The sequence below is a fragment of the Eretmochelys imbricata genome, chromosome 6, assembly GCF_965152235.1.
Source record: "Eretmochelys imbricata isolate rEreImb1 chromosome 6, rEreImb1.hap1, whole genome shotgun sequence".
Lineage (NCBI taxonomy): Eukaryota > Metazoa > Chordata > Testudines > Cheloniidae > Eretmochelys > Eretmochelys imbricata.
Window position 1 is genome coordinate 125,813,765 of NC_135577.1, and position 27,787 is coordinate 125,841,551.

At 45.8% G+C, this 27,787-nt stretch overlaps 1 protein-coding gene across 6 annotated transcripts in view; it reads left to right on the forward strand.

Annotated features, from left to right (window-relative positions):
• TXNDC16 (thioredoxin domain containing 16) overlaps window positions 1-10,073 on the forward strand; it is a 78,025-nt gene extending 67,952 nt beyond the window's left edge. For 4 of the 6 annotated variants that reach the window (XM_077819623.1, XM_077819622.1, XM_077819625.1 and 1 more), the window contains 5 exons: window positions 2,303-2,387; window positions 2,890-3,028; window positions 3,399-3,559; window positions 5,151-5,341; window positions 8,622-10,073. In XM_077819623.1, coding sequence (XP_077675749.1) covers window positions 2,303-2,387; window positions 2,890-3,028; window positions 3,399-3,559; window positions 5,151-5,341; window positions 8,622-8,914 — 869 coding nt within the window. In that variant the 3' untranslated portion in view covers window positions 8,915-10,073. The other 2 variants (XM_077819626.1, XM_077819628.1) reach the window with 2 other exon arrangements.
• The last annotated feature ends 17,714 nt before the right edge of the window (window positions 10,074-27,787 follow it).

Below are 27,787 nucleotides of genomic sequence, written 5' to 3' on the forward strand. Positions count from 1 at the left end.
ACAACTCCCTGGGCTACTTCCCCGGGGCCTCCTCCCAACACCTTCTTTATCCTCACCACAGGACCTTCCTCCTGGTGTCTGATAATGCTTGTACACCTCAGTCCTCCAGCAGTCCGCGTTCTCACTCTCAGCTCCTAGCACCTCTTGCTCCCAGCTCCTCACACACGCACACCACAAACTGAAGTGAGCTCCTTTTTAAACCCAGGTGCCCTGATTAGCCTGCCTTAATTGATTCTAGCACTTTCTTGATTGGCTGCGGGTGTTCTAATCAGCCTGCCTTAATTGTCTCCAGAAGGTTCCTGATTGTTCTGGAACCTTCACTGTTACCTTACCCAGGGAAAAGGGACCTACTTAACCTGGGGCTAATATATCTGCCTTCTATCACTCCCCTGTAGCCATCTGGCCCAACCCTGTCACAATGTCTTATGTCCGCCTGGACACTTCCTAGAAAATCTTCCTTACACATCCATCCCACTAACATGTCTCTGTTGGTTTATGCACTGTTGTGGTAGCCGTGCTGGTCCCAGGATATTAGAGAGACAAGGTGGATGAAGGATATCACCTCACCCACCTAGTCCCTGTATTTCGTTTATATTATTTGACAAAAAAAAAAGGGAGAGGGCAGTTCAGCTCCATTTGCTGCTGATTTTTTTTGCCCTCCTCTTTTTAAGCAGCTCTTCCTTTGGGGCTTATTTTGGTTTTGCCCCACCACCAGTGCTTTGGTAAAGTTGTTCGATCAAGCAGCCAAAGATGAGAAAATTCCAAAAATCGAAGGTAGCACCTATCACTTTCATTCATCCATGTTGTGCATGCTATCTATATTACAGCACAACCAGGTCTCACAATTTTATCATGAGGCTTGTGGTATCTGGTGGCTTTACTTTAAGCCCCAACTCCTGGAGTCATGTGATTTATGTGAGCATCTCAGCTTTCCTTTAAAGAAAAATAAGAGCATTTCTAGCTCTTGTGATTGAAGAGAAGAGCATGAAAATGTGACCCGAGTGTTCCCTAAAAGCTCATAAACAGAAGGCAAAGAAAGAGAACCCCACATGTATTCTTTTTGACCCAATCCCATGGTTTATCAGAGCCTGACTCACGGTTTTTGAATGCTTAAATGTGGCTATGCTGCTTTTGTGGTATACATTCAAACCAAAAACCAATATTTTGAGTCTTAACATTTAACAAGGATTATGAAAAGCTACATATGTGTGACTTGGCTGGGTTAAAGTTGCAGCCTTAAGTTTTGGAAATTCCTGGCTTCTCCTAAGTGTAGGAATTCTCTCCTTTAATCAAGAAAGAATGCTGGATTTTTGCATTTAGCTGTCATGCTTGGAGGGTTTTTTTAAGTGTGTGGGTGGGGGAGATAGAAAAATGGGAGCTACTCAGTCTGCAGAGATTCCAGACTGTGCTGGGTTGAGCAATAGAGCCTTAAAGACTTGGATCTGTAGCTGCTAGACCAGTAGTTTACGAGGTTCGCCCCCAAGTGTAACTTGCATGTTCTAATTAGATAAGCAGCCGCTCTGAACGGAGGCCTCCTTTGTTCTGCGTTAGTGGCCTAGAACATCTTTGCAGCAGCTACAGTTTAGGGCAATGTCAAGATAGAAATTGCAACACCGCCCCTCTTTTGATTAGACGGTGACCTGTTCTTGAGATTTTAAACGTTTTGGGGCAGAGACCAGCTTTCTGATCAGTGTTTGTACAGCTCCTAGCACAGTGCGGTCTTGGTCCATGACCGGGGCTCTTTGGTGCTGTGGAAGTCCACATAAATAATAATAATTAATAATTAATTCGGAAGGGTCTCCCCAAGTTTTAAAAGTCAAGCCAAGTTTGAAGGAATTAGTTTGCTGGATTTAAAGGTGTGTAAGCGTAAAATCAGTAAGACAGTGTGCTTGTATTGGCCTTCCATCAGGATGTAGATACTATATATTATTGGCCATTGTTTGTATCATCGTAGTGCCTAGGAGTCACAGTCAGAGAGCAGGACCTCACGGTGCTAGGCGCTGTACAAACACAGAACAAAAAAACAGCCCCTGCCCCAGGCTTTGCTATTGCTGCCAACAGTGTCTGATCGTAGAAATGCAGGGCTGGAAGGGAACTCAAGAGGTCAGAGACAACACCAAGTAAACCTAGACCATCCCTGGCAGGTGTTTGTCCAACCTGTTCTTAACAATCGCCAAAGACGGGGATTCCACCACCTCCCTTGGAAACCTGTTCCAGCACTCAGTTGCCCTCTCGGATTTGCAAAGGGAAAAAATGCACTTTTCTTTGGGATGTTTATTTACTTATTTATGTATTTTTACAGCAAGGAAAGCTTTTGTCAAAGCAGGAAACATGCTCCGGGGATATGTAACAATAGGACTGTATGCTGAAGATGATGCGTTGGTTCTGTAAGTGTTTGTTTTTTTCCTTTTTGGCAAGAATATGAACTGATCTGCACCTGAGTGAATTCCGTTGTATTTTAAGGACAATGTTCCAACTGTCCGGGCATTACCATAACTGTTCAAATACAGCTACAAGCCATAGTATAGAGAGGGCCATAAGGCCTGCACTGCCCTGTAAACAGAGATGGGCGACAGGGCGTGGATCACTTGATGACCTGTTCTGTTCATTCCCTCTGGGGCACCTGGCACTGGCCACTGTCGGAAGACTGGATGCTTGGCTAGATGGACCTTTGGTCTGACCCAGTATGGCCGTTCTTATGTTAGCTAACTATGAGAGGACCCTGGGCAGGAATGCAGGAGAACTGGATTCTCTCCTGGCTCTGCCACTGACCTCTCTCCCTCCCCTGCCTTTCCCCACAGTGTACTTACTCCAGCCCCTAAGGACATAAACAATGCGTTGTGCGTAAGATGTTGCATTCAATTGTTGTAATAAACCATTTTCCTGTAGGGCCCGTAAATATGCTGTTCCTCTTCCAGCGTTGCTTCTAGCTAGGCATGAAGATCACAGACTAGATAGCATCCCGCTATCAAAACAGAGTGCACTGGACATAGTTCAGACAATCAGGTCCCAATTACTGGAAACATTTGTAAGTATAATTGCTGTGTACGGTAAAAATAAACGCACTTTCTCAGTTACACGGGGAGTTCATGAGCTACTGCATGACCATCTGCGATGTGTTCATAGATGTGTTTAAACAATTGCTGGGAGGGTGGGGTTATATCTAAGTGGTGCCTAGGCTTTGCACCATTCCACTGGAGAGGGGTCAGTTTCACACCCACATGCGTTGTTAAGCCCGCTGGATTCATGTGTCTGCGTTCCAGGCGTTTTAAACACGTCCATAATCTGAGCAGCTTCCACCCAACATATAAATGGCACCACTCCGTAAAATTAGCCCCTGCATTCTTCTGGCCTTGATCCTTTCACCCTAAAACCCATCTCACTTTGTTCTCTTGCAGCCAGAAATCACAGTGGAAAATCTCCCCCACTACTTGAGCCTGGAAAAACCCTTACTCATTTTGTTCAGCGATGGAGGCCTAAATCAAAGAGTGAGAATGGAAATGTTGAGTTTGGCGAATGGAAAAGGCCACGAGGCATTTCTCGCTTGCTGGATGAACCTGTGAGCATGAAAAAACATGTTTGCTTCTTTCCAGGACCCTAGCTCACAGCATTCTGAGGGATGCTAAAGCTGGTTCTGCAGTTACTGAAAACACCATCTAGCTGTTTTTTTAACCAGTTATTCAGTGTGAACTCACTGGGAATCATGGCAAGGTTGCCTGGAGATGCAGGAGGTCCATACCAGTCCTATGTCCATATTCCTATGCTGATGCTGAGTTATTTAGCAGTGATTCAGGTCTTTAATAATGTAGGCATGTACAACAGCGAAACAGTGACCCAAAGAGCCAAGTGCAGTCAGAGTTGAATGATGACTATCCATGTTCAAGGAAAACTACTAAACTGTCAATTACTAAACTATCAATAGCCTTGTTCTTGTAACTGATGCCATTTATTTTTCATCCATAGGAGAACAGGGTCAATTAATTCTTGCTGAAGGAGCTCATTTGATTGATTTTACTTTCTTAGTAACTAAGGTGAAAATACTCATGAACAATGCAATGAAGGGCTGGGTGTGGGAGAGAAAGGAAAGTTTTCAAAAGAAGGAGCGAAAGAATTAGAGCAAAAGAAGGGACCGGCCCGCCCCGCCCAGCCCCAAGCAACCGACTTGCACAACAGAGCAAAGATGACAGCCAAGAAACACAAAGTTGCAGGAGGGAAGATTTTTATCCCTTCCCCCACATGTATTTTTAATTATTCCATCTCTTAATTTTTTTCTCTTCCCCGAGGCACCTCAACAAATTAATCAGAAAGTGCTCTGCCTACTGAGAACTGTACTGCGGGGTGGGGAATAATTTAGCTGATGGGGAAGGCACCTTCTTTCTTTTTTTAAGAGAAAACAACCTGGTTGCCAGTAATGTGTGGGATATAAGCACCCGGTGAACTTTTGGCCTTCTCAAATTCTCCCTTCCCACCCCTGTCCTCCACTCTTCTTTATTTAAAAAGGAAAATCACCTTTTTGGAAGGAAGAAGTCTAGTTTCAAAGAGGAAAAGGTTGTGTCGTTTAAATGGCTAGACTGGGAAGGAGATGCCTGTTTGCTTTGTAGCTAGTAAAATGCACCCTCCTCTTCTAGGGTGAAATTCACGACTGTGCAGAAAACCAGCCCCACGCCTCGGCAGCGCTCATCGCAGGACTTAAGTGGTTCATAAGGCTGATGCTGATCATCTTCACATGAGTGAAGTCACCCCACCCCCTGCCCCTACAAGTGGGCCACACTTCCTCCCTATTAAATGGTCGCTCTCACACAGATACACTAGGTCTGATCCAGCTGAAGCACATTTACCGAGAAGCACATGGGTAATCTTATTGACCTCCATGCAACTGGCCACATGCTTGAAGTTAAGCACGGGCTTAAGTGCTTTGCTGGATCAGGGCAGAGCGCTCAGCACCTCACAGGATCTGGCCTTTGCTGCTCATCCCTGTCGAGGGTGACCAGATAGAAAGAGTGAAATATCAGGACAGGGGGTGGGGGTAATAGGCACCTATATAAGAAAAAGCCTCCAATATCGGGATTGTTCCTATGAAATCGAGACATCCTGTTCCTGTCTCATTGCTAAAGTGTTCGTGAACAAGTTCAATCTGATCTGTTCCACAGGAAAACCACTCCTGTAGGCAGAGGAGTCCTAAAGGCATATTTCAGCATTCCACCTCCTCTGCCACTTCTTGCTTGGGTGAACCTTCATTCCGGCGGGGAAGTATTTGCATTTCCTTCGGACCAATCTGTCACCGAAACGAACATTTTGTCTTGGCTCGAGAAATTAATAGCCGGGCTCGAGATTCCCAGCAGTAAGTATGCATGTTTGTGTGATGTTTCTAAGCACTGTGCTCAATTGTCTGTCATGGTTATTTAATGATGGGAAAGTACAGTTATTCTGTGCTTGAGCCAAAGCACAAATAGTCCAGCCAGAAAAGACCACTCGGATTCTGCAGTCTGAGGTGCGGCGCTTTGCGGGACTGCTTATTTTCCAGAGCCGGGTAGGAATTGTTCTGAACTGCCATCAGTTTTCTGCAATAATCCACAAACCTGTATTTGACCCCCATTACTGAGACCTGGGCTTTCTCAATGCTGACTGCTCATGAAAAGCCTCCTGAGTCTGCCCCAATTCTCATACTAGGAACTTCCAGTGCTAGGCATGCAGCCTTCCTGTGCATTTACTGGCAAAGTGCGGTATTGGTGGAAGTGCGGTATCGGTGGAAGGGGATCTGGTGCTTCGCACCGTAAATTCTTTGAAGATGGAGTATTGTTGTTATTAGTAACTGTGCAGTGGCTTGTGTGACTCGGGAATTGAGGTGGAAAAAGCCAAAAAGCTTTTCATAATTCGTCCCTACAACAATTTCAGACTCACGATCACTAAACTAACACTCAACTTTGGAACAATGTGAAATATAAACCTGGTGTATTGTTAAGGACACTGGGGCAAGACCAGGTGTTTTTCTGAGGCGATAACCTAAGGCCTGATCCAGACCCCATTAAAGTCAATGGAAAGACTCCAGTGGGTTTTGGGTTAGCTTCCTAGTGGCCAATAACAAGATTGTGGACATCCCTTTTTAACATAGTATCTACCAGCTGTTGTCCCCAAATCTCTTTTCCTCCACAGCTAAAGACATCTCTACATGCCCATGTACTCTGGGTAGTTTCTGGTAAGTGGAGTCTTTTTCTCCACTGGAATAATTCCTCAGAGATCCTAATTTCCAAACCATTTCCAGTCAATGCCTACAGAACCAACAGCTATATTCTTTATAGTACTGTTGAGCTCAGGATAGCACCTGGATCCTATGGCGACAGGTGTAGTGGTAGGGCTGATCAATAGCGGGGATGGCACAGGTGAACAGGAGATGGAGCCTGAGTGCTAACATCTAGCACCCTTCCCGAACGACTCTTTCCAAACCAGAATCTGGATAAGCTGGTTCGGCTGGATTCTAGAATGCTTGTTTAAAGCCGACTTATCCAAACACACCAGATGTTGGCAATGTCAGTGCGACTCACATACAGCGGCTTGGACAAGGGGACACGCTTTTTGCCAATGTTCTTGTTGAAATACGCGTCCCTTTCTTCCGTCGAAAAATTTCAGAATTTGAGACGTTTTGAGAAGCGCTAAACCCCTGGAGACGGTTTGGCGATTTGTCCCCCTCTAGTGGCAGGGCCACATATTAGGTTTATGAGTCTGCTACTGCTTCCTAGTAATAGACTGGTTGGTGGTGGAGACTGAACTCAGGACCTAGTGACCTAAAAACATGGCTTCTACTTTCTGAGCTAAGAAAAGGTGTGTGCACCGTGAGGCAGCGGCACCCTCATAAACCTGTTACGTGGTCTGGCAACTAGAGGGAGACAAAGCTCCACACTGTAGTAATATGTGGCGCTTTTGTGGTAATAAAAGGCCCTCAACAGCTGTATCGAATTTTAATTTGGAAAGAGTTGCAAGACTAATTTATCTCATGCTTTAATGCCCACAAATTGTAGAATTACCAGTAAAAATATACGTAAGAACCTTTCTTATCTAATGGAAACAGTCTACCTCCCTTCCTTTCAGTAGTTTTCTTGAACAAGATAACGATCTCCTACTTCCTGTTATCAGCAGAGTAATGCTCAATTTCTCGCCTTTCTGTCCAATCTCCCAATCTTGGTAGGCCCGAAATGACACCAACATCGTTCAGTCTCTGGTGTTTCCCCAGAGTCTGTGCAAACGATCTGAATGTGCTCACCTTATATTGAAGGAATCATTTTCTCTATCGTGTGGGCTTTTCATTTGTGCCCATGTCCCGTTCATGGCAGGACTGGGGCCTTTGTGTAGAATTCACCCATGGGCAGAGTCAGGACAGTGCCCCAGTGATGTCCCACATAAGCCCTTTTCAGCCTTTAAGTCCCAATTTCAGCTTTTGTGCATATGTTTATGCCTTGCATGCTATATTTCTCTTAGGGCATTTTCCTTTTGTAGAAACCTAATTCAGCAGTACACTGAATTGTTTCTTAATTCGGGCTCCAGTTCAACAGAGCATTTAAGCACATGCTTAAGTCCCCACTGAAATCTTTTTTTTTAAATATTATTGTCAGAGTTGTCCCAACTACTTCATATGGCAGATGTGATCTCCACCTCCTCCCTGGTCAGCTGTGACATACTAATGCATTGGAAGGAGATTTCCTTTGTACTTAGAACAAAGGATTTGTCTTAATACTAGTCCTCTCTTCTAAAGTCAGAACAATAGACAAGACATCCACTGTCCACCTTTTTCAACATACTTAATACTTTTTCATGGTGGGTGGGTCCAGTTTGGTTCTAGTCAAATAAGGTCAGCGTGGTTCCCTTGTGCAGCAATTCTAGAGGAGCGAAAATAACTTTTAAACAAAGAGCTTTATTTGCACACATAAGAACATAATGCACAATACATAATACACATCAAACATAATACACATAACACACGATAACCAAAGCCTGTTGGTTTGCATTAAATCTTTCTGGGGACAAAATGGTTTGAAGGAAGGGGATAAATGTGATGCAAAGCTTGAATTTTTTTTTTAAAAACCCACAACTTTGGGGGGAAATGGAGATGTTTTGAAAAAACACCAGTTTCTCATGTGCAAAACAAGAATATGGTATTTCGAGTCCTGTCCCTTTAAAACTCCTCTAGCCCTTTGGGAACTTTTTACAGGCGCTCACAGTCTTACGCACTGGACTTCACCTTGGAGGGCAAGAGATCTCCTCTACTACAGGAGGAATTTTAAAGGGCCAGGACTGCATATTGTATTTATTAAATTTACTGTATTATTGTCCTCAAATTGAAGGCCCTGTTTAAAGAAGAAATCCATTTTCAAAAATACAAATTCTTTGCAGCCATGAGAAAAACAAATGTCCCGAGTAGCTCATGGAAACTGCAGTTAAATTGTGATTTTCATAGCTGACTGAAACTGCTCTGGCCAAAGAGAAATGATAGGCCCTGGCCTGCACTGAGAATCGCACGGTGAGGGATCTACAGGACTGTGCAGTTCTCAGTGCAGAATCTGGGCCTACCTGCCATCCATTGTGCCCCAACCCTCGGTCATTAACTTCTGATTGTATCCTCTTCTCAGCTACTTTGTCTGATGAAGCCTGGAAGCCTCCTCTTCCTGCTTACAATTTCTTACACATGATGAAGGCCACCCTCCCTGAATTCACAGTGCACACAGTTTATAGTCGTGGTGGCACCGATGAGCTGCAGCAGGCAGAGGAGGTCTCTGAGGAGAAGCCGACTGTCCGAGAGGAGCAGGTGGAAGAACCGGGGCTGGAAGCAGAGAAAGGCCAGTCGCCAGGGAGAGACTTGCGTGGCACGGCCCCAAGGCTGGCAGGAAGAGAGAAGCCACCCAAGCGACACACGGAGCTGTGATGGCCAACGATCAGCCTACGGGTGCTAATGAAGGCTGTTAGAAGGGTGACCAGGATGTTCCTCCCATGCTGATCCAGCATTTAAAATGGTCACAGCAATTCTTTAAACCCAAAAGGGATGAGGTTGTGTGAGAAACTGGCCATGGAGTGAAGGCCGCAGCAGGATTACTATTTAAAGCCCCATTTCCAAGCTGATCAAGCGCAGGTCATTCTGTCTAGCACTACGATCTGTGTTACCACTGCCGGTCTCTGAGAATGTTCCTGCGGGTGCATCCCAATGGCCAGATGGTCAGGTCACTGCATAAATCTCACCCGTTGTATTGCGTTTCATGGCAAATCAGGAAAGGAAATAGCTTGGCATTCTGCTTTTTGCAAGCTGATCAGGATGTGAACAAGCTAATTCCTATGGCTGAGGGCTCTGTCCACACACCGAACTCACCCAGTCTAGTTAAAGCCATAGTGTATGCGCAGTTATACTGGTATAAATGTGATTACACCAGCATAAGGCACCTTTATACCAGTATAACTGCGTCCACACTAGGAGCTGTACTGGTATAACTATGTCGGTAGAAAAATCACACCCCTCATGGAAATAGTGACATCGGTACAAAAGCCGCGTGTGGCGCTGGCCTTAGAAAAGGGGAGCGGAGTGGGGAAGACAAACACACTGGACTTCGCAGGTCTTGTCTTTCCCCTGACTGCTTGGGTAGGCCTAGCTCTGCTCAGCTGAGTCCATCACTCTGCTGTCCGGGCCCATCCCTGCTCCGAAACATACAAACTGGCTGGCTCCCTGCAGGCTGATTGCAGGCAGCCGTCACCAATCATCTCACAGTTCCTCCCGTGATGACTAGTCAGGGGGCTGCGACGTGAGCAGACTAGGAAGGGAGAGCGCGGAAGGACAGCCGTTCAGAGCTGGGCAGAAGGCATCAGAGTTTAAAAGGAAGATTTAAAAAGATTTAAAAAGAGAGCCAAGGCTGCTGGGAGATCTGTTTCACATTCTTTTCCAGATTGGGAGACTTACCACCCCGGAAAAAGGCAGCATCCCTTCGGCGCTTGCTTCCCTTTTACAATCAAGGGTGGTGGTAATCCACGTTCCCTCTACAGTGCACGGCGATGCAGGAGGCTGCACAGTTAATTAGCAGAGCCGCACTGCACTCGGATGTGGCCACGGGTGGGCCTGGAAGATGGCAGTGGGGTGAGGTGGGGGCTGGTGGTGGGATGGGGTGTGCGGGGCTGCGGTGAGGAGAGACGCCTCTCCCTCCCAGCCCCGGGGCTGCGGCGATGGGGCGAGAGGCCTCTCCCTCCCAGCTCTAGGGCTGCAGCGGGGGAGCGAGGCACCTCTCCCTCCCAGCCCTGGGGCTGCAGTGGGGGGAGAGACGCTCTCCCCCAGCCCAAGTGCTGCTGAGGGGAGAGAGGGCTCGGGGGAGTCCTCTCTCCACGCCCCAGCCCCGGGGCAGCCTACATCCCAAACACCTCATCCTCCGGGCCCACCCCAGAGACCACACCTCCAGCTGGAGCCCTCCCCCCTGCACCCCAACTCTCTGCCCCAACTCTGAGCCCCCTCCCAAACTCCAAACTCTTCAGCCCCACCTCCACCACACATCACCTCCATATTGGTGCACATAACAAAAAATCATTCTGCACAGGGGTGGGAAAAATTAGCGGGAACACTGATGGTAATGTATTCATTTGTGGGGCCTAATCCACAGGGGCTACTCACGGGGGCCTGGGCTGCAGGATCAGGCACCTGCTAGGAAGGGAAGAAGTTTAAGGCCTGGTCAAGACCCGTTGAAGGCCGCGGGAATGTTTGTGCACAGGATCAGCTGGCATCTGCTCATTTCAACAAACTGCCCTTGGAACGAGCCCTTCACACCACTGGGCTCAATTGCCCAGACTCCTTTATAGTGTTAACACACGCACAAAAATGCTAATCAATTGCTCAGAGCATTGTAAAATGCTGTGTTTTCCCAGACCTGCATGCTGCTTAGGTACCCCAGTGATGGGAGTTATTTGGAATGCCTGGGTGGATAGAAATAGACGTAGAGCTGTTTGGTTTTCCCGAGGTCCCTGACTGAAACAGACCGTTTCTTGACCTAGTTTTGAAGGCAGGCTTCAAAGCAGCCGTTTCTTTTTTTTCTTCAAGGTTGTATTATGAATCTAACACAGGCCTATCGGTTAATCGCAGTTAACTCATGAGATTAACTCCAAAAAATGAATCGCGATTAATCAGTTTTCATCACACTGTTAAGCAATAGAATACCGGTTGAAATGTATTAAATATTTTTGGATGATTTTCTACATTTTCAAATATATTGATTTCTATGACAACACAGAGTAAAAAGGGTACAGCGCTCACTTTACAGTATTATTTTTATTACAAATATTTGCACTGTAAAAATGATAAACAAAAGAAACAGTATTTTTCAATTCACCTCATACAAGTACTGTCGTGCAATCTCTTTATCATGAAAGTGCAACTGACAAATGTAGATTTTTTTTTGTTACATAACTGTACTCAAAAACAAAACAATATAAAACTTTAGAGCCTGCAAGTCCACTCAGTCCTACTTCTTATTCAGCCAATCGCTAAGACAAACAAGTTTGTTTACATTTACGGGAAATACTGCTGCCAGCTTCTTATTTACAATGTCATCTGAAAGTGAGAACAGGCGTTTGCACGGCACTTTTGTAGCTGGCGTTGCAAGGTATTTACGTGCCAGATATAAAAATTTTATTAAAGCTAATGTAAAAATTATATAATGCACAGGTTGAGAAAAAAGAAAAGGAGGACTTGTGGCACTTTAGAGACTAACCAATTTATCTGAGCATGAGCTTTCGTGAGCTACAGCTCACTTCATCGGATGCATCACGAAAGCTCATGCTCAAATAAATTGGTTAGTCTCTAAGGTGCCACAAGTCCTCCTTTTCTTTTTGCGAATACAGACTAACACGGCTGTTACTCTGAAACCTGTCAGTATGCAAGGTTGAGAAAAGTGTGTCTGTACATCTGGATATAGTGTTTCGATTATCCACAGATACAAAGCTTGTTTAAAAACTTATAAGATAACATCTAGTACATAATCTGCAATAACCCAAATTCAGATGAATAAATTTAATGATACAGTTTAGATATTTGAATCCGAATACTCAGGTACCTCACTCAAGAAAAGTTATACAGAGAGTTAGTTGTAGAAGCTATAGGAAGGAGTGTAGATTGTCCCTCAGTAATTGAGCATTTAGGATGTGCTGTCCCTTAATAGATATAATCAATCAGAGAAGTTTGTCAGTTACTTTCTGATTTCGCTTCTCTTCAGCACTCCAGCTCATCACTCCTGGTATTGCCGATGTCCGGTTCTAGATAGATGTCCCTTGAAAATGTAGAAAACATCCAAAAATATTTAAACAAATTGTATTCTATTATTGTTTAACAGTGCGATTTAATTTTTTTAAACGCTTGACAGCCTATACCTAATATAAAAAGAGCAGGAGCCTGTAGTGCTGTGAACTATTCCCAAGGGAAATAAAGGGAACAAAGTGAACTGGATCCTCAGCTGGTGTCGATCCGTTCTAGTCTACAGAGGTTCTGATGCCACGCTCTTCACTAGTAGCTGAGCGCCTTCTAGTAGTGACTGAAGCAACATGACCAACATCTGGGACATGCTCTTTGCTCTCTCATCCTATCCCCAGGAGGAGAAGCGTGCGCAGGGGTGTGCTTTCGTTTGGAATTTTTTATAACCTATACCCAGGGTCTGCGGAGCACCATTGGCTTCGGTGTGATGACTGACAATCGAGGATCTGGCCCGGTGTGTTTCATTAGTAAGGCCCTACCAAAGTCACCCTCCATTTTGGTCAATTTCACAGCCGTGGTATTTTAAAAATCATAAATGTCATGAGTTCAGCTATTTAGATCTGAAATTTCCTGGTGTTGTAATTGCAGGGGTCCTGACCCAAAAAGGAGTTGGGGGCGGGGGCGGGTCGCAAGGTTATTGTAGGGGGATTTGGGGGTACGGCCACCCTTACTTCTGGGCTGCTGCTGGTGGCAACGCTGCCTTCAGAGCTGGGCACCCGGCCAGCAGCCGCTGCTCTGCAGCCGCCCAGCTCTGCAGGCAGTGCAGAAGCAAGGGTGGCAATAGCGTGACCCCCCTAAAATAACCTTGTGACCCCCCTGCAACGCCCTTTCGGTCAGGACCCCCAATTTGAGAAACGCTGTCTGCCCCAGGAAATATGTGTCGTATTGGGTAAAAGCACACAAAAGACCAGATTTTGTGGGAGGAGACCAGATTTCACGTTTTTCATGGCCTTGAATTTGGTAGGGCCCTATTCATTAGTGTAAGAGTGCTCACCGGAAGGTGTGATCTCTCTCTCGGCCCACTGAATGCTTACTTGTCAGAGGACCTGCTGATCTGAAATGGAGTTTGTGCCAAGGGAAGGGTGTTCAGATATCCCTGCTCTTCCTGACTGTTCCCTCTGTAATTTGGCTGCGTGGCAGGGATGCTGTTACCAGGTAGGAGTGCGAGAGCCTCACCTTTGTTCCTGGCACTACAGGCCGCCCTTGTGTGGAAGGCGGGTGGGGAGGGATCGTTTTTAAAATGCGAACGGCCCCGTGAGAATTGAACCCACAAACTAGACCTTTGTGCTCGCTGCAGCCCGCTGCTCTCACCTGCAACGTCCCCCTTGGAAGGAGCGCACAGGGAGGGAGGCTTTGAAAGGCAGATGATTGTGCTAACAGCTGAATCGCTGGTCATGAACACACGTGGAGTTCTCTGCTAGCAGCAGGGAGAGCTTGCTGGCATTAGCCACTCTACACCGAGTTACACTCCAGTAATTGTCGCGTTGGGCCTGATCCTGTTGAAATCTAAGTGAGTTTTACTGTTGACGTTAGTGGGAGCAGGAGTGGACCCTTCACTGCCCCCCGAACAAGGCCCTATACGCTGCTCAAGACCCACAGGCTGATGGAGGCTTTAAATGATGCCCAGTTTAGGCTCTCTTTGCTGTCGTGAACTTCACTTTTGGTTCATAGGCACAACCACTAAGGGAAATTCCATCCACTGTTCACAGCTCTTGGAGAAAAAGAAGCAAGGGATTATTAAGGTGTCTATGCCAGAAATCTTTAAATGGAGCCAAAGGGAATGAAGACTATTAATATCCCCCTCTTTGTCTAATGCACGTTTAATAGCAATGCAGCCTTTGTGTGTGAGCAGGGAAAAGTTGACATGACAGTAAATGCCCCAGTACAGGTATGTTGCTGTCTTTTATCTACACCAAATCAAATCTAAATACTAAGGTCTTAGGCTGGCACTATTCATTTTGAGCCAGATCCAGGAAATGTCCATGTGTTAAATGTTAAATCGAGATTGGATGGCTTGTTCTGAAGTTATTGGCTTGGTTCGGAAATCACTGTGTGGAATGCAATGGCCTGTGTTATGCAGGGGATCAGTCTGAATGAAAGCCCTAAAATCTATGAATAACTTTGCTCGGGTGAGTAGCCGTGCAGTGGGACTATTCACCCAAGTAAAGCTAACCATGTGCAGAAGGGTTTGCTGGATCAGAGCCCTGAGTAGACCCATTGAAGTCAGTAGCAGTTTTGCCTGAGTGAGGAGCACAGTATCGGGTCCTAAAACATGTTGGATTATTCAGGTTTAGTCTGGGATTTTTAGCTGAGAAGCTTTACTGAATTTTCCGACACCAGAAGAAAACATAAGACCAGACCGATCCATGCATACAGGAGAGAACTCATCAGATGTCTGAGGTATACTGCTGCAGTGTTTGGTTATCATCAGAATGCCCACAGTTCTCTTCATCAGCTGAGAAAAGGGCTCTGGGTTACACGGATGTATTTGCTTTGGGTCCGAAGCAATCCCGGGGAAGGATAATCGATGGACACAGTAGCAAGAGGGAAAAAATGATCGACAAACCTAATCCATTCAGGTGGTTTTGAGTGGGAAAAAAAACACTGTGTTTGTAGGAAGAGGTCTTGAATCCTTAGGGTATGTCTACACTGCAGTGTAAGCCCAGGGTTCAGACTCAGGCTCAAGGCTAACGCCCCTTCTGTCTAAACACAAATCACGCTAGTCCAAGGCTTGGACCCAGAGTCCCAGGACTCCACAGGGATGCAGGGTCTGAGCCTGAGTCAAGTCGGGACCCAGGGTTCAAGCCGTATTGCTTTGCAACATAGACACAGCCCCACTCGATGCGTGCTCTGGGAGTCTGCCAAAAGTATCACACAAGCCAACTTTCTTTGTTCTCTGGACAGTCAAGTTTGGTGGACGATCAAGTTTTCCCACACTGCACCCTGAACAAAGGGGTAGAACGGCCCCACATTTGCGGAGGATGCTAGGAATTCTGAGATATGGGTGGTTGGACTTGGGCACACATAATACAGGGAAGACGCAGGAGCCCAAGGTTGAGACCCAGGGTTCAAGAATTCCTAACCGGGGTTACAAATGAGTGGAGATGCTCAAGCTTTTAACAAACCCAGCATCGGCTAGCTCAAGTTCTGCTATTCCTGGGCTTACATTGCAGTGGAATAGCATTAAGATACAGAATGAATCCATGTCGTGCTTCAAAACAGAAGTCCTTTTCAGTGCACGGTATGTGTCAAGGGACTGGAATGAGGCCAATGATCTTTGTGTGACTGTGTGTATTGATGCATTTAAGTTAAATGAAGCACAACTACAGTGAGCATCAATTATATCCATTTCCTTCTCGGACATTGAGTATTAAAGTGTCATTTCATCTGTTTAAGCCGCAGATCTGTATTTCCCAGGACGTTGTGTTTGAGAATTGCATGTGTAGGGCATGGTGACTCGATGTTATGTGCACCTGAGACACGTGGTATTGACCTTTCCGGTCTTTTCACTGAACACTTTTTTCTTTTTTTGACTGTGTGCAGTTTACTGGGACATAATAAAGCTGGTAACTTTCATCCAGTTTACTGGGACATCATAAAGCTGGTAACTTTCATCCAACTTTCACACATTCCTTTGTGTATTTGAATTGAGATGAAGGTGAGAGTCGGAGGATACAATACATAATGTACAAAAGGAACGACATGAGTCTCATAAAATGAAAACCAATTTACTTGGCAAAACTAGCTAACAAAGTCTCCCCAGCAGCTGACTGGTCTGTTTGAGTCTCTGGGATCAAACACCATGTTGAGCCCATTTGTTAGGCATTTGAAAAGGCCTCCGCTTGCTTGTACAATTCGGTGGGGATTTCTTTTCCAGAGACAGGCAGGGGACAGCAGTTCCAGAGGCACTTGTTCCAGGAAGGAGTGATAATAATTAGCACTTGCATTGTGCTCTCCATGTTTAAAGAGCTTTCCAGGAGACATTGGTTGGATAGGCATGGAAAGCATCAGCAGCCCCAGGCTTCCTTTACTCTGGCATACGGTGGCTGGTTTGGCCTTGTGGAAAGAGGGAAGCTTGGAGTGCTACTGATCACCTCTTCGTGTGCATTTTCATCTTTTCTCTCGTAAACGGGCTGGACATTTCCGGTGAGTTAGACCTGCTGGTTCAGCCTCAGTGGAGGGAATGTAAGCTATTTTATGTCCTCCTTTGAGTTCAGACTCCCCCTGCTGGTTTACTGTAGCACTGCACTCTGATCCCAGTTGGCTCTTGGAGACCACCTTCCCTCACAAGAACAAATCGTGTCAAACCAACCTGATAGCTTTCTTTGACAGGGTAGCAAGACGTGTGGATAGGGGGGAAGTGGTAGATATGGTATATCTTGACTCTAGGAAGGCTTTTGATACTGTCTCGCATGACCGTCTCATAAACAAACTAGGAAAATACAACCTGGATGGAATTACTACAAGGTGGGTGCAGAACTGGTTGGAAAACCATTCCCAGAGAGTAGTTATCAGTGGTTCACAGTCAAGCTGGAAGGGCATAATGAGTGGAGTCCCGCAGGGATCAGTTCTGGGTCCGGTTCTGTTCCATATCTTCATCAGTGATTTAGATAAAGCCATAGAGAGTACACTTATAAAGTTTGCGGACAGTACCAAGCTGGGAGGGGTTGCAAGTGCTTTGGAGAATAGGATTAAAATTCAAAATGATCTGGACAAACTGGAGAAAGAGTCTGAAGCAAATAGGGTGAAATTCAATAAGTACAAATGCAAAGTACTCCACTTAGGAAGGAACAACCAGTTGCACACATACAAAATGGGAAATGACTGCCTAGGAAGGAGTACTGCGGAAAAGGATCTGGGGGTCACAGAGGATCAAAAGCTAAATATGAGTCAATAATCTTGCAAAAAAAGCAAACATCATTCTGGGATATATTAGCAGGAGTTTTGTAAGCAAGACATGAGAAGTAATTCTTCCGCTCTACTCCGCGCTGATTAGGCCTCAACTGGAATAGTGTGTCCAGTTCTGGGTGCCACATTTCAGGAAAGATGTGGACAAATTGGAGAAAGTCCACAGAAGAGCAACAAAAATGATTAAAGGTCTAGAAAACATGACCTATGAGGGAAGATTGAAAAAAATTGATTTGTTTAGTCTGGAGAAGAGAAGACTGAGAGGGGACATGATAACAGTTTTCAAGTACATGAAAGGTTGTTACAAGTAGGAGGAAAAAAATTGTTCTTCTTAACCTCTGAGGATAGGACAAGAAGCAGTGGGCTTAAATAGCAGCAAGGGAGGTTTAGGTTGGACATTAGGAAAAATTTCATAGATTCATAGATATTTAGGTCAGAAGGGACCATTATGATCATCTAGTCTGACCTCCTGCATGACGCAGGCCTCAGAATTTCACCCACCACTCCTGCAAAAAAACCCTCACACCTATATCTGTGCTATTGAAGTCCTCAAATTGTAGTTTAAAGACTTCAAGGAGCAGAGAATCCTCCAGTAAGTGACCCGTGCCCCATGCTACAGAGGAAGGCGAGAAACCTCCAGGGCCTCTTCCCATCTGCCATGGAGGAAAATTCCTTCCCAACCCCAAATATGGCGATCAGCTAAACCCTGAGCATGTGGGCAAGATTCATCAGCCACATACTACAGAAAATTGGAGAAGGGATACTGTTGAGGGGGCAGTGAATGGGAAGACTGCCTGGGACAGTGGGGTCCTGAGAGACTGATCCATGCACCCCCCCGGGAGGGGAAAACTACAGTGACCTGGCCGGAGAGCCAAGCGACGAAGCAGGAGCAGTTGAGGCCTGAGTGAGCAAGACACAAGAGAATGATGGAGTACAACCGCATCCACCTGGCAGAGCTAAACCCCAGACACGGCCCGAAGGAGGTGCTGCAGTGAGTACACAGGTAACAAACATAATCTCTGGCAATATTGTTCCCATGCCATCAATTGCTATCACCAAACCGGCAAAGCAAGCACAAGGTTGGAAATCAGTGTTCTTGGGAAGGGACTATTGACACAGTAGATTTGAAAATCAACTTGTAGTGACAGAGGACTTGTGAGGGGGTAGGGAGGGTTAATATCCACAGAACCACACAGGTCCGTCAGGGGAAAGAAACTGTTTTTTATTTCTGTCCTCGCCATGACTGCACCGCAATGGCCAGAGGTGAGAAGCTCTAGCCCATTGACTGGTATCAGCTGGTCTTTCTTTCATTTGCTGGCCTAGGTTGATAATGTAGGCCATCCCATCCAAGCATCCCAAAGTGCCTTGTACAGAAACAGGAAAATGCATCTGCTCTCTTTTCCTTTGGTGATTTTTGTTTGTTGTCTAACCCTTTTTAAGGTTGCTAATGTTTAGCTTAACGGCCAATTGATCTGACTGTGTTATGGTTCTTCCCCCAGGATCAGGCTACCCAGAATTCACACTATGGAGTTCAATATCTTGCGGGGAGTCTTGGGGTAGATGACAGGAACACTCACACTGAGGGCAAAGTAAAACCTTAAATACCTTTAGTACAATAATGGATAAAGCTAGAATAGACCCAAGCCACATAACAAGATAGAGATAATACAGGTTCAGGGGATATGAGTCAACAGTGGATATGAGTCAACAGTGTGCCCTTGTTGGCAAGAAGGCTAATGGCATTTTGGGCTGTATAAGTAGGAGCATTGCCAGCAGATCGAGGGACGTGATCTTTCCCCTCTATTCTGCATAGCTGAGGCCTCATCTGGAGTACTGTGTCCAGTTTTGGGCCCTATACTATAAGAAGGACATGGAAAAAAATTGGAAAGAGTCCAGCGGAGGGCAACAAAAATGATTAGGGGGCTGGAACACATGATTTATGAGGAGAGACTGAGGGAACTGGGCTTATTTAGTCTGCAGAAGAGAAGAATAAGGGGGATTTGATAGCTGCTTTCAACTACCTGAAAGGGGGTTCCAAAGAGGATGGATCTATACTGTTCTCAGTGGTACCAGATGACAGAACAAGGAGTAATGGTCTCAAGTTGCAGTGGGGGAAGTTTAGGTTGGATATTAGGAAAAACCTTTTCACTAGGAGGGTGGTAAAGCACAGGAATGGGTTACCTAGGGAGATGGTGGAATCTCCTTCCTTTGAGGTTTTTAAGGTTAGGCTTGACAAAGCCCTGGCTGGGATGATTTAGCTGGGGATTAGGTCCTGCTTTGAGCAGGGGGTTGGACTAGTTGACCTCCTGAGGTTCCTTCCAATCCTGATATTCTATGATTTTATGATTCAATGATAGGGTAATCTGTGGTAGCATTCTATGCATAAGCTCTTAGAATTGCACACTCACACCCTTAGTTGAAGACCTTATGATAGGAGACAAAGGGATCAGCCTTGTCTCTGGCATGCCACAGTGTCCAATGGTCCAAGTTCCTCAATGAGTTTGAAGGGCCAAGCAGTAGAGAAACAGACAGCAATGGAAGAAGCCCAGGAAAGAACAGACCCAGACCCAGACCACATGGTGACTGCCCTGTTATAGGGCCAGAGCATCATCTCCTCATGCTCAATCCTCTATGCCCATATTTAGCCTTTTCACCAATGTAATACTGAGGTGTACTTAGTCTATAGGTGAACATACTGATACACCTGACTGCTACTTCAGCACATGATACTACCCATCACCCCTCGCTTAAGCGGATTTGTGGTTATTACTTCCATGTCCCTTGCGGTCACACTGACTGGAACATTCTAACTCCTACCATCGAGCCAGCTCTCCTTAGTTCCCGAAATCTAAAGGTGACCATTGATCTGTGTCAAGGGTTATGGCCTTCTTAACCCGCTTATGCTAACCTATACTCCAGCTAATATCTTACAGGATACAGGCCTGTAGGGTTCTAGCGTTACAACGAATATAACAGAAGCAACTAAATATCATAAAGGCAAGCCAGTAAATATAATGGGCCCAGTGAATATAATGGGCAAGCTTACCCTATGGGCTACATGTTTTTAACCTTGGGGATTATTGTTCAGTTTCCCAGTTAAGAAGCTGGCAAAGATGAACGCCAAAGTCAGTTTTATTTTGTTTCATCCACAACTTACTCATGCTCGTTGGATGATTGCTGTATAAGTTTCCTCCAACTGCCCTGAGAGTGACCTAAGAGCTGAGCTGCAGAGATGGTGGCTGCTTTTAGGGACAAGAGACAGCTGAGTGTCCAGCCCTGCTTGGTCCAGGAGCTTTGGAACCTGGTTGTGATGCTCTGTGTTGTTCTGCCACGTAGTGGCACCTGTGTAGAGCAGGGAGTTTGCAGAGCCTGTATTTGATGGGGGCTGGATGGGCTGTTAATAAACTTGTTCTGGTCATGTTCGATAGTCTGGCCCCTGCACTTGTTTAGGAGGCCCTGGCTGGTGCTTAAGTGGAGGTGGGAAGGAGTCCCCCTTGTCTCCCCAGCATTAAGAGGGATGCAAGTTGTGGTCCAGGGAGGGCCGAGGAAAGCATTGTTTAGCTTAGGTCTGGCCCAGACCCCGTTGAGGCCTGTGTTAACATGGTAAAATGCTGTTTACATGGGGAGAGCAAAAGAGCTTCTGATCTGTGTCAATAGGGTAAAAGAACAAGATGCACCACATTGTTGGCTCATATTCAATTTGTGATCCACTATACCCCCCAGATCCTTTTCAGCAGTACCTCCCCAAGCCTGTTATTCCCCATGTTGTAACCCTGCCTTTGATTTTTTTTCCCCTTCCTAAGTGAAATACTTTGCTCTTGTCTTTATTGAATTTCATCTCGTTGATTGCAGACCAATTCTCCAATTTATCAAAGTCATTCTGAATTTTCAGCCTGTCCTCCAAAGTGCTTGTGACTCCTCCCAGCTTGGTGTCATCCCGAAATTTCACAAGCACACTCCCCGCACCATTATCCAAATCATTAATAAAACCGTTGAGTAGTACTGGACCCGGGACAGACCCATGTGGGACCCCATTAAATACACCCTCCCAGTGGGACGGCGAACCGTTGAGAATTACTCTTTGAGTACAGTTTTTCAGCCAGTGGTGCACGCGCTTTATAGTAATTTCATCTAGACCACATTTCCCTAGTTTGCTTATGAGAAAACCATGTGGCATTGTGTCAAATCCTTGCTAAAATCAAGGAGAGAGACAACACCCTCCTGCTCCCAAACCTCTACCCACAAAAAAACACAGTGGGGGGTGGGGAAATCCCTTCGTGACCTCTGGCTAAAGCCCTGAAGCATGAGATTTTAGGGACATAAGACAGGCTTTGGGGGAAGCTACTTACATATCCCTGATTCTCTGCCCAGCCCTGTCCTTGGCTGAGTTTGCAACTTACAAGGTTCTCAAACTTATGCCACGTGGCAACAGACCCCAGGGGACAGCTAGCTGGGTATAGCCACAGTGCAGCATGCTGTGACCAGGGCACCTCACTGTCTCTCTACACTCTGTGTGGGAGGGCCCCAAGGGGCCCTGGCACAGGTTACACATGTTTTGGGTTCAACGTCACTGCTCAGGGTCGCTGTGAGGATATTTGGTGGTTTTATGGATGTGGCAGCCAGAGGTAAATTGTACTGTTACGAATTATACCTGATAGGACACGCATAAAGCTGCTGCGAATTATACCTGATAGGACACGCACACAAATGCTGCGAATTATACCTCACAGGTCACGCACACAAACTGTTACGAATTATACCTGATAGGTCATGCACAGTTCGAATCTAGGCTGAGGCACATGAACAAAGTCCACAACTGCAGAGTTCCCAAAAAACACTAAGTTTATTACGCTCGAGTGTGGTGCCCCCCTGCTAGTCAGGAGGGGACCCCGAATACAGATTATACAAAGGTTATATACCTCTTAGCAAAGCATGTTGCCCTCGTGCATCGTGCATCGGAAACGTTAGCCAACAAACAAACCCTTTTCTTATCTACCACCTATCCCTGCTTGGTGCATTCCTTGTGCTAAACTAGTATGTTAATTCCACAGCATGGTCCTAAAGCAGTGCATCAGTAACTTTTATTATCAGGATGGGAGGCCTCACATCAAAGGCCAGGAGATAGGGAGTTAGGGACAGACAAAGAAAAGATACCGGGAGTCAAGGCAGGCTGGAGACAAAGGGGAGGATTTTCACAGGAATGCAGTATATAAGGAACACTCCTCCTGCTGCATGATGTGCTTGCTTTTAGACAATGGTGGGCCCCAAACCAAAATGGAGTCATATGTGCTAACTTTTCCTTAACAGTACCAGTTCTGGAGACTGGAGATGGGCCTGATGAATCTCAGAGTTCTGACCCAGAAGTAGATCCGAAGTTTAGAGATGCTAGGATCCCAGGTTTTGGTTCAGGCCTATCTTTTGGGGAAACAGATGCTCTTTCAGCTGATGTGTAGTGAATCAAGGTCTGTAGTTAAGTGATGATGACTCATTATGCCTTGATAATACATTCCACTTGTAACAGGGAGGCCACTTACATGACTCCCTGGTTGAGCTTTAAGGGAGAGCTTGGAAAGACAGCCAGCTGGGTCACCCATCCTGCCCTCAGAGACCCTCAATCTCCCTGAGAAACAGAAACAGCTCATAGCTGAGGTTAGTCAACTACCATGTGGCTTTCACTCTACTTCCTCTGGTCAGCATTGGAGCTGCCCTGGTTTGGTGAGTCCTCTGGCTCAGGCTGACGTGAGGAAGTGACCGTAGCTGGGAGTTATTTTCTAGGTGATACGTCCTTGTTCACAAAACTGTTTGATGGTGAACCATGGTCCCCTGGTGGTATCTATCTCTGTTCGGCGGCTAGCTTGTGAATGCCAGGTATGGTGTGGTGCTATGGACCAGCGCCTCATGGACTTGGTGGAGCCAGGCCCATCGCCACTTTTTAACCTACCTCCTCTCCTCTCAATCACTGCAGCGTGCACCAGGCTGCCAGCTGGCTGGGCTCGCTGCTGCGTCCTCTCACCTTCATCCTTCTCCCAGCCCCACCTCCTCTTCAGCTTTCCCCTGCCTCTCCCTCCCTTGTTGTTCTTTGCTTACCCCTGCCTCTTGCCCCTGACATTCCAGCTCTCCCACCTTGACCGTGCTGAGCACTTGCTCCCCAATCCCACGAGCCCTCCACTGCCCTTAATCCTTCATAAGAACGGCCATACTGGGTCAGACCAAAGGTCCATCAAGCCCGTATCTGTCTTCCGACAGTGGCCAATGGCAGGTGCCCCAAAGGGAATGAACAGACAGGTTATCATCAGTGATCTATGCCCTGTCACCCAATCCCAGCTTCTGGAAAACCGAGGCTAGGGACACCATTCCTGCCCATCCTGGCTAATAGCCATTGATGTACCTATCTTCCATGAATTTATCTAGCTTCCTTTTGAACCCCATTATAGTACTGGCCTTCACAACACCCTCTGGGAAGGAGTTCCAGAGGTTGATAGTGCGTTGCATGAAAAAATACTTTCTTGTGTTTGTTTTAAACCTGCTACCTATTCATTTCGTTTGGTGGCCACTTGTTCTTGTATTATGAGTAGGAGTAAATAACACTTCCTTATTTACTTTCTCTACACCAGTCATGATTTTATAGACCTCAATCATATCCCCCCTTAGTTGCCTCTTTTCCAACCTGAAAAGTCCCAGTTTTATTAATCTCTCCTCATACAGAAGCTGTTCCATATCCCTAATCATTTTTGTTGCCCTTTTCTGAACCTTTTCCAAATCCAATATATCTTTTTTGAGATGGGGTGACCACATCTGCACACAGTATTCAAGATGTGGATGTACCATGGATTTATAGAGAGGCAAGATGATATTTTCTGTCTTATTATCGATCCCTTTCTTGATGACTCCCAACATTCTGTTCGCTTTTTTTTGACAGCCACTGCACATTGAGTGGATGATTTCAGAGAACTACCCACAATGACTCCAAGATCTCTTTCTTGAGTGGTAACTGCTAATTTAGACCCCATCATTGTATATGTACGGTTGGGATTATGTTTTCCAATGTGCATTACTTTGCATTTATCCACATTAAATTTCATCTGCCATTTTGTTGCCCAGTCCCCCAGTTTGGTGAGATCCTTTTGTAACTCCTTGCAGTCTGCCTGGGACTTAACTGTCTTGAGTAGTTTTGTACCATCTGCAAATTTTGCCATCTCACCGTTTACCCCTTTTTCCAGATCATTTATGCATATGTTAAATAGGACTGGGCCCTGTACAGATCCCTGGGGGCCCAGTATGGATTCAGGCACCCTGCTCCCTCCCCATTTACCTGCCTCTCCCAAGGTAGGCCCCCACTACTGCTATGGGACCGCTGTTGAACCGAGCCACCTGTGACCCTAGGCCCCCCTGCATTCACACCCTGCACATTACTGCAATGCTATCTGTACAGAATAAGCCTTGTGAGGTATCCTAGGAAAACTAACACCCTGGTCAATGACACCATTGTAATAAATACGTAACACTCCTATGTGTAAAGTTAGGAATTCTCTCTGTGTGATGCTACTAGAACACATTTAAGACCAGATGGCCTGGCCATTTCCTTGGGTGACTGGTGTAAACCAGCTAAGTATCTCCCCCTTGCTCCTCAGCCTTCAAGCAGAACTTTTTTGGTTTTGCTGTTCTTCCCTCTTGCTTAAAAATATAAATCATACCTCCCTCCCCTGCCAAAAAATAAAAAAATTCAAGTCTTTCTCCAGGGGGAAAATTGTGGAAAAACCCAAACGTCAAAAAAGGAAAACTATTTTGAAACCTAGGTCATGATGTGTTTTAATGAGACGAGACGATTGCACTAACGAGCTCCAATGTGGGGGAGAATAACAGATCTGGCCCTGCTCATGGACAGAGTGCAGAACAATCACTATGGTCAATGGACAGATTTATTGCTCTGACTAGCCTCAAATCAGATTCATCCTTGCAGTTCTGGCTTAGTTTTTTTCGGTCTCAGAGACATACACTTTTATCCTTTGGGGCAGGCAGCCGTATGTGAATTTTGCACAGGGGATGAGGAACCCTCAGTTTCCTGGCAGGCAGAGGTGACAGATCTGTGGTTTCTTAAGTGCTAAAATCCACCCCTTTCTCCAAGGGACCTTCCTCTTCAACGCACACTCTGAAGAACCTACCGGGAAAGTGAGTAATGAGGTCACAGCAGCAGTGACCTTCATAAACAAACAGGAGGCTAGAGGGGCATTTTAGTCAGTGTTCATCTCGGCAGGTTGCCCCCCGCCATGTGGTAAATGATGTACTGGAAAAAATTAACTTTACGATCTACTAATGTGTCTGGCATTTGTTGGCTGTAAGAATATGTTCAGTTCACCAGAAGGTGTGGCATTAGAGGAAGGAAAAGGCCACCAAAAATCCCAGTCGTTTGCATTCCACAGGTTTTTGAAAGGAACCAATTTCTGTTCATTCCAAATTTTTTGTGAACATTACCGACAATTTCTGTGGTTTTCCCTTTTCTTATTAGGATACTGGCATAGGACATGGGAGACCTGGGTTCAGTTCCCTGCTTTGCCACAGGGAATAACCTTGGGCGAATCACTGAGCTGCTCTCTGCCTCAGTTTCCCCATCCGTACAATGGGGTAATAACACTGCCCACTTCAGAGGAGGGGTTGTGAGGATAAATGTACTAAAGAGTGTGACCTGAAGGAGAGCTCTGTGGAAGCTCAAAAGCTTGTCTCTTTCTCCCCTACAGAAGTTGGTCCAATAAAAGTTTGCCTCACCCACCTTATGTCTCTAGGGCTTGTGAAGTGCTTTGAGATCTACTGCTGAAAAGTACTATGTAAGAGCTAGACATTATTATTATTGTCCATTTTGCCACTGAAGGAAGGGGGGGAGAGGAAAACACAAAAAAAACCCCTAAAATTTTCCAGATTTGTCAGCAAAAAATGAGAAATTAATTTTTTTTTCCCACAAAAAATTCTGAGTTTGAAAACAGGCCCCTTTGCACTGGGAAAACATTGCATTTGAAATACTTCCCTCAGATATGCTCACTCTTAAGAGCTTCAAGGATGCAATCACAGCTAAATGCGACATGGGCTGGGGAGTTTCATTTCTTGGGTCCCCACAGCTCCCCTGCAGACTGTTCAGCTGGCCAGCTGGAAGGAAGAGACTGAGCTGCCAAGTTTGCATCCAGAATTGAACTCCCCAAGGCTCAGGGCTGCTTGGGATCCATCCCGCTACAGAGATAAGCACCAGCTGCAATGTTTAGACATGAACTTCCCCACCCTTAACTTCAGAGGCTTGGCGCAGGGATTCTGTTGCTGGCCCATCTTGAATAGAGCAAGACAGGGACAGTGAGCCTGATTCTGATCTCATATATGCCGGTGTCGCTCCGGAATGGCACAGCAACTGGAGGAATTACACCAGTCTAAGTGAGATCAGAACTTGCCAGGCAAGGACCAAGGAAGCTGCAGTTAGAAACTGCAGCAGGGACTTGACAAGGATCAGAAAAGCATAGGGCTAATGATAATAGGGGAAAATTAGGGCTAAGAGAGTGATTAATCAAGGGCATACAGTGGCTTCCAGACTTCAACATGAAGAATAAATGGGCCAGATCCTTATCTGGTGTGAATCAGTGTCGCTCCACAGACTTCAATGGAGCTACACCAAATTACACAAGCTGAGGATCCAGCCCATCTGTTAACACAATTTCATTTAAAAGCCTCTTTTGCCCTAACCCAGCGCTAGCCTCCAGCACTGTCAGGTAACTGGTTCTGCTACCCGTTTGGAATCTCAGCTTTTAGCTTGGGATGCACGATTCCCATTGCAGTCAATATTCACTGGTAGAAGCCTAATGACAGTGACTGCTCTTAGTTGAATTCACTCACTCAATACTTCCTGTGTCTGATGGGACGTCTATGCTGCTGGCACCGGGTGTGATTGCAGCTTGAGAGACAGACCCAAGTTCAGGTACCAGAGGAATGAAGCCATGGCACCAAGTGCTTCAGCCCAAGCTGCCATGCCTTCACTGCTCCAGTACCTGAGGCAGCCAGATCAAAGAGAACAAGGGTATGTCAGTGCCTGGAGATGGCAGTGGAGGCCTACCCTGGGGTTGACGGCTGCCATCTAGATTCAATTGAAAGTTGGAGGAATTAAATGGTAGTGATGAACAGTTGTCTACCAAAAAGGCCAACATAGTGTAGAGCTCATTCAGCAAAGGAATGTTTTAGTTTTAAAACAAGAAGCTGTATTGGTCCAATATACGTAGTTTGCAATAAAAAAAATAAAAAATTTAAAAGCTGTATCTCACCTTTCCAAAAATAAAACCCTGAGGCCAGACCCCCAATTGGTATAGCTTTACTAAAATCAACGCCAACTTATTTGAGATGTGGATCTGGCTCTTAGGTTTTTTCCGTCAGCAATTTACTCATAAACTACAAGGAAAATCTATTTCCCAAGACCAGATCTGTGACACTCCTCTGCCATACAAATATTTTCTTAAGATAAATCTTTGGATGTGTCAGCTACTTGAAATGGTGGTGGTTTCAAATGATTGTATTGGGTCTGATAGCTAATATGAAAATCAGACCCTTTCTCCATTCATTATAGTTTAAAAGTTCACTTGGTGGTTCTGG